Genomic DNA, 6524 nt, shown 5'->3' on the forward strand with positions numbered 1-6524 from the left:
TCTGCGCGCGGCCTGCCAGCGCCCTGGATCCTGCCGGCCGCCACAGACGGCGCCGCGCGCCCGCCCCGGGCCGCTGCCGCAACGGCACGGCCCCCGTTCTGCGAGCGCGCCCCCATCACGCCTCGGCCCTGCACCTGTGGCCCTGCGCCCTCAGCCTCTGTCCTATGCCCCCGCACCTTGTCGTCATGGATGAGCTTGTCCATGCCGCGCGGCCCCAGGGTGGTGCGGACTGTGTCCGTAAGCGCCATGCAGGCATTGATGTTGCTGCGCGGCGGCAACGGGGGCAGGCGGCGAGGGCGGGCGGCGAAAGCGTGGAGAGCGTTTGGCGGGTGGGACGCAGCCGCAGCTCGCGGGGCGCCTGCCAACAGGGCGACAGCAGCTGTTGCGCCGAGAGGGACTGACTGGTGGTCCATCGCAGCTGCCCAGAACGCGATGCCTCGGTGGGGTGTTGGTCAGGTATCGGGCCTGTTATGAGGCCATCTTGCTATGCAGCTGTGCCGCCATCACCAGCGGACCGTCCAGGGGCTTCTGCTGGCGAGACCGCCAGCCGCGCTGTATGCGAGTGCGGCAGCACGCTGGCTGCGCCGCCGCCCTCACCTGATCAGCTGGGCCTTGCCCTGGCTAGTGTCCGTGCCCTCCTTGAGCAGAATGATTTGAGGTTGCTGCAATACAAACACGCGCGCTCGATCAGCGCCTCAGGCGGCCCAGGGACGGCTGCTCGGTGAGCGCGGGCAAACTTGATCTGCCATCCGACACCCCAGGGGCCCACCATCATCCCAGGCATCATCTTGGCAAACTTTACAGTGCGAGGCACCTCCACCAGACGGGCTGACAGGATCTGATCGCCGAGTGCTCTTGAAGCGATCTGTCGTGTGACGAGCTATTGCGGTCAGGATGACCTCGACAAACCAATTAGTTCAGATGATGTGATCACAGAGTTGCGCTGCGATTGACTTGACGAGTGCCTTCCGCGTTGGCTGAAATTACCAGTCTGGAGTCTTTTGAAAGAGGCGGGGTTCATTCGCGTGCGGAAATAAGATCGTGCCAAACTTTGCATGCTATGAGACACAGCGCCGTGGTGAGAGGGGAGCGAGGCTCTTGGGTGCGCGCTGCTGCGGCCGTCACCGATGCTGCTGCCCGGGTGACACGGACACCTGCCGCAGTCCGCGGCCAGCCTGCAAGCGCAAAACCATGCATGCACTGGCTCCATTGCCCCCGACATCTGGTAACAAGCATATGCTGATGTACGGCCTGCAGATGTGGGTCCGTCCCGCCACACCTGCGACTGCGTACCGGTGTCTGGGTTTCGCTTGCTGAGTGTGCGGGCTCCTAGCTGTACACAGCACTTCGCCAGCCAAGCAAAAGAGCAGCTGTTACATTTGTCTTTGTACATTGTCACTCCAATGAACAAAGCGAGAAGTAAGAAGGCAAGTGTGGCTGTGCAAACGTGTACAGTAAGGACAGCTCAACAAAAGCGAAGAGTTGAATGAAGCCTTGCCTGAGGCTGCTACCACACCATAAGCACAGCCCCATACATCTGATTCGAGAGTGATATGTGAGGATAGCAAAGCTCTGACCCTCAACTCTAAGGAAATCAGACGCGGCAGCCGACGCGTCCGTCAACGCCACGGGATCGTGGTGGCCTGTGGTGGGAGCCCGTCAAACCCGCTACGTTCCCCACACTTGGCCGTGTGCGGTGAGGCGTATCACCCGCTGCTGCTGTTGCGCATGCACCAAAGACCCCAAGCACTCAAGGCAATTGTAGCCCTAAACAGGTGGATCTTCAGTTGATGTTCATCCCGTACGTACAGTCTACTATATGCATCCTCACTTGCAGCTCAGCAGTCCCCGCACCTTGTCGCACGCCTTTGCCCACACCCCCACACCCCGCCGCTTCTCGCGTACTCTGCTGCTCCGCAGAGCCTGTCCCGGCGCCTCCAGGGCCTGCTGCCCCTGCTGCTCCTCGCTGCCCGTCGAAGTGCTCGCATGCGGTGGCACCAGGGGCGGCATGTCGCGCGCGCCGCTCACCGCCACCTCCTGCCAGTCGATGCCCGCGAAGAAGGGGTGGGCCATGACGCCGTCGATTGTCATCCGCTGCTCCTCGTCCACTGCCATCATGCCCTGCAGTAGGCTGACAAACTCGGGGTGCTGCTGCAGGCTGGTGGGCAGGTGCAGGCCGCCGCACTTCTGGGCTGTCAAGAGGCACTTCAGGGCCTCGCGCTGCTCTGCAATTGGCGTCGTCAGTACTATGTAGCTGGCGCCCAGTGCCCAGATGTCGCCGCGCCGGCTGTCCACTGGCGCGCCGCCGGCGCCGTCCTCATCCTCACACCCCTCGTCGTCCATGCCGCAGGATAGCAGGCCGCAACTGGCGGCCATCACAACGTCTGCCAGCACCTCCTTGAGGCGCGCGCCAGCCGACGGCGGGCCGCAGTCCCGCAGCACCTCGGGCGCCATGAAGGGGACGGTTCCGCCGGCGGCCTTGAAATCGCTCGGACCAGAAATGCCCCAGTCGGCGAGCTTCAGGTGGCCGTGGCGCGACACAAGGTAGTTCTCAAGCTTGATGTCGTTATGACTCATGTTGACGCGGTGAGCGGCGGCTACGCCGCCTGCCATCTCTGCCAGCACTGCGCGAGCCTGCACCATTGGGGGCATAGCTTTGGGTGCCGTGCTCTCATCCAACACGCTTGTCTTGCCGCCGCTGCACAGCTGGCGCAGCCGCCGGAAGGGGCGGTTGCTGCTGCTGCTGGCTGTGCTGTGGCTGCTGCTTGCGTCATTCCCGGTGCCGGAAGAGCTGCGGCTGCCAGGGTTCATGCCTGACGGGGCGGCATGCTTTGAGACGTAGGAGTCCCATAGTGCATCGAGCGCGCCCGGCGCCAACTCAAAGAGGCTGTACATGTGACTATCGCTGCCGCGTGCTTGCACCAGCGGCGACTGCACCAGAGGGCTGGCGGCCTTGGCCTGACAGCCCTCGCTGCACCCAAAGCCTTCCCTCTCGCGCTTCAGTGCGTACGTGCTGCCGCTGACGACTGCCGCAACAACAGCGCTCTCGCTGCCCCTGCCCAGGACGAGCCCCTGCTGCTCGGCAGTCTCCATCACTTTGACGGGGTCCGCGGCTTGCAGGGCGACATGCAGGTCCAAGCTGTATTTGTCAACTGGCAGGGGCGGCAGCAATGCTGCCCTCGTCGCTGGCGTCGCCACAGCGACAGCCGGAAGGGGCTTGATCGGGGCGCTGGCGGTGCTGGCTGGCCCCGGGCTTTTCGCTGATGATTGCAAAGTGTGCATCATTGCACAGCTGCGGCTGTCGCGATCCTGATCTTCATCGCCGGTCATGTCGCTCACAACGCTGCCGCTGCCTTGGGCGGCGATGCCGCACCTGCCGGCAGCGCCCCACACAGGGCTCTTGCTCCGTTTGAAGCCGCTGGTCCTGTTGCTGGTGATGAAGTTGCCCTTTTTGGTGATCACTGGTTGTACAGCGCATGTCACCTGCAGATTTGCCGAGTGGACAGTCATCTGCACTCGCTTGGTTGCGCGGGCAGCAGATGCAGTCACAGCGGTGCGCTCAACACTGGTTTTGAGGGCCGTGCCCACGGCTGCTGACGACGTGCGAGAGCCTACGCGAGTAGAGCTGTTCCAAGCCGGGCGCGCCATTGCGCAAGATGGGGCCTGCTGCGGCAGCTTGTCCGCCCTGATGCTGCATTTCCGTCTGCTGCTGCTGCTGCCGCTGCTGCCGCTGCTGCTGCTGCCGCTGCTGCCGCTGCTGCTGCTGCCGCTGCTGCCGCTGCTGCTGCCGCCGCCGCTTTTCCACATTGTTTTGTTGGCGGACAGCGCGACGCGATTACTGCACAAGGATTGAAGTACGAAATCAGCAAGTGGGCTCATGGTTGCCAAACACAATGAGGGCACAGCCGGTGATAGACAGCAGCATCCGTGGTCGCAGACAGCAGTGGCTCTTCAGTGACAGGCACATTTGCCTACCTAGATACGATCGATGCAATTTTAGATGTAATCATAGGCGTCATTGAGGCCGTAAACGTCCTGTTGCTGACGAATGTCATGTGCCCGCAAAACCGTCGCTCAGTATACCGTATATGCCAGCCGTTGTCCCTGTTTATCAGCGAGATCCACCAATCGTGATTCAATGTGCACGGTGAAGACAGGTTGCGTGATTGCCTGGATGCCTACACAAGAACAGGAGTTGGTGACTGCCTCTCCAGCAGCCAGTCGCTGACAGGCATTTCGGCGGCTCTGCTGCAGTGCTGCTGGTGACGCGTGAGAAGGTCAATGGTTTCATAAAAATGCTGAGAATGTTTAAGGCCGTGACATCAGCCAGATCCAGTCATCTAGAGGGCAAACATTGCGATCAAATGGGACAGACGTGTGGCCTGAAGCGACGTGTATGTGAGTGTAGTGTTTTTTGACGTTACGCAGCAACCATGTGCGTTGTGCAAACATTTTTAGCATGCGCACACCTTCTTTTGTACAAATTTGTGGGTTTGTAATCGCTTGGCAGAATACTTGCACAAGCCAAACCGCACCTGGTCTGGCCAGCTGGTCCGCTGTTACACACAACCCCACGGTTGCTCACGTCTATTTGCCTTACAAATTTCTTGTGCATCGAGCCAGCTGGCGTGGCATCGTGTATGCACGTTGCTTTGAATTTCTTGTGCGTCGACCCAGCTGGCGTGGCATTGTGTATGCACGTTGCTTCATTGCGTTCTGTATGGCTGTTGTTGTGCCGATACCCTTGTTGCACCCGTAGCAGCGTCGCAACCCAGCGGCCAGCAGCGTCTCTTTCTGTATGGGGGCGGCTCGCCTTCTCGCCTGGCAGGGGTGGTCCTTCCTTTATCTCAGTAACTCACTCGCGTTCCTCGTCCGGTGGTTTTGCAGGGCGCCTGCTGTGGCGCTGGCTGCGCTGCCAGCGGTAGCCAAAAGGCAGGATCAGTGATAGGATTGTTGCAGCATCCCGCGGTCGCCCGCTTCTGGAGCCATCCAGGCTCATGGGATTGGGCTGGCATCAGTGTTGCTTGACTTTCAAATTGAGTTGGCTACCATGCACGGTTCAAAGCAGGCGTGCGCAAAAGCCCCAACTGCGTGCTGGTCTGCACTGCGTCAAAGGCGCGCAAGCGGGCTTGGGCGGGCAGATTCGCAAACAGGCAGGCAGCGCAGGGCAAGACCAGCAGCTGTGACATGAATCACATCCACGACTGTGGATTGCGAGGCAACGAACAGCAAATCAGCTCTATATCATTGCAAGCCATATTACATGCGCGTAACAGGTAGATTTTGCCTCGCAAGCAGCTTCTCCTCCTCTCATCTTCCCGACATTTGAGATCACTGCAACATGTTTGCACCGGCCCGTGATTCGATCACTCTTTGATTATTCTGGCGCCCCTTAGTTCCGCATCCTTGCTCTAGGCCCATACTTGTCGTTTGACGATCTTGATTTTGACCTGCTCACGCCGTGAAAATGTTGTTCTCGCCTGGATTAGTTCGCACAGAAACTTACAGGGTGAGGCAACCATTAGGTACCATGCAAGCCGTCTCAGACCAGAGAGAGACGGCTGCGGGCAACGTGCGCCTTGCCGCCATGCGACAGCGCCTCAGCGAGCACATTCGAAGGCGCGCCGCTGCGCATTCATCCCCGCGTGCAACCACCCCTGCAGGCCAAGAAGCGAGAGCTGCAACACGTGCAGAGAGTCTTGCACTTCACTGAGGAGCGCGCGGAGGTACGCGCCGACCTACGGCCGCACACATGACCTTGAGCCTCCGTTCCTGCATAGGTGATGCATGTGTCACACATGTGCCAGACCAATCCGCATGTGAATATTGAGATGGGGCTTCTTATCAAAGAATGCCCATGCGCCCATGCCACGCCGCACGCTCACTGGGTTGGCTTGCAAACACACCATGCAGCGCCTGGCCGAGCTCTTGCTCGCCGTCAGGGCGGCGGCCAACGCGAAGGAAGCCACCCCAAGCGAGTATGCCACGCACCTGAAGGACACGGCGGAGGGGCTCAAGGCCAAGCTGGAGGACAGCTTTAGGCAGGTGCAGGCCCTGGAGGGGCGCATCGAGGAGCTGCAGCAGGCGCTGCAGGCTCAGGTGAGCGGCTTGCATGGCCCAAAGCGCGGCTCAGGGCACTGCACCCAGACCAGCTCGCAGGCTCCAGGGAGGGGCAGGGTGATGCGTGCGCATAAAGGCCAAATTAACTCTCATTGAAGGCGGGCCTTAAGCTGTTGAGGCAGTGTTTGGGCTGTACAAGACATAACCATCAGCACATTCGCTAATTTGCTGATGAGCTTTCCGGCAGCTTTTCCAAGGTTCGGGCCCATCATTTTGTTTCACATCTGCGCATGCAGGAGCAGCTCGCTGCGAAGCTGGAGATTGCAATGGAGGTGCGGCTGTGAACTTTCTTGTGTACGTCAGGGTGCACACACACACGCATGCGCGCGCACTCACACACACACACACACACACACACACACACACACACACACACACACACACACACACACACACACACACAC

General features: G+C 60.3%; 3 protein-coding genes across 3 annotated transcripts in view; 1 reads left to right on the forward strand and 2 right to left on the reverse strand.

Annotated features, from left to right (window-relative positions):
* The window catches only part of MNEG_1975 (T-complex protein 1 subunit eta), a gene marked incomplete at both ends in the record, with an annotated part of 7498 nt that extends 6711 nt beyond the window's left edge, over positions 1-787 (reverse strand). Inside the window, 3 exons of the mRNA XM_014049550.1 lie at positions 177-264; positions 598-662; positions 770-787. Of these exons, the coding sequence (XP_013905004.1) occupies positions 177-264; positions 598-662; positions 770-787 (171 nt within the window). The remainder of the gene's footprint in view (positions 1-176; positions 265-597; positions 663-769) is intronic.
* Positions 788-1827: 1040 nt separating this feature from the next.
* On the reverse strand, positions 1828-2643 carry MNEG_1976 (hypothetical protein; the record flags this gene model as incomplete). The annotated part of the gene is made up of 1 exon (XM_014049551.1): positions 1828-2643. One exon carries the CDS (start codon positions 2641-2643, stop codon positions 1828-1830), a length of 816 nt encoding a protein of 271 aa, XP_013905005.1.
* A 3264-nt stretch (positions 2644-5907) lies between these two features.
* On the forward strand, positions 5908-6404 carry MNEG_1977 (hypothetical protein; the record flags this gene model as incomplete). Its single annotated transcript, XM_014049552.1, has 2 exons — positions 5908-6099; positions 6357-6404. 2 exons carry the CDS (start codon positions 5908-5910, stop codon positions 6402-6404), a joined length of 240 nt encoding a protein of 79 aa, XP_013905006.1.
* Positions 6405-6524: the final 120 nt, after the last annotated feature.

The sequence above is a fragment of the Monoraphidium neglectum genome, assembly GCF_000611645.1.
Source record: "Monoraphidium neglectum strain SAG 48.87 unplaced genomic scaffold scaffold00211, whole genome shotgun sequence".
NCBI lineage: Eukaryota > Viridiplantae > Chlorophyta > Chlorophyceae > Sphaeropleales > Selenastraceae > Monoraphidium > Monoraphidium neglectum.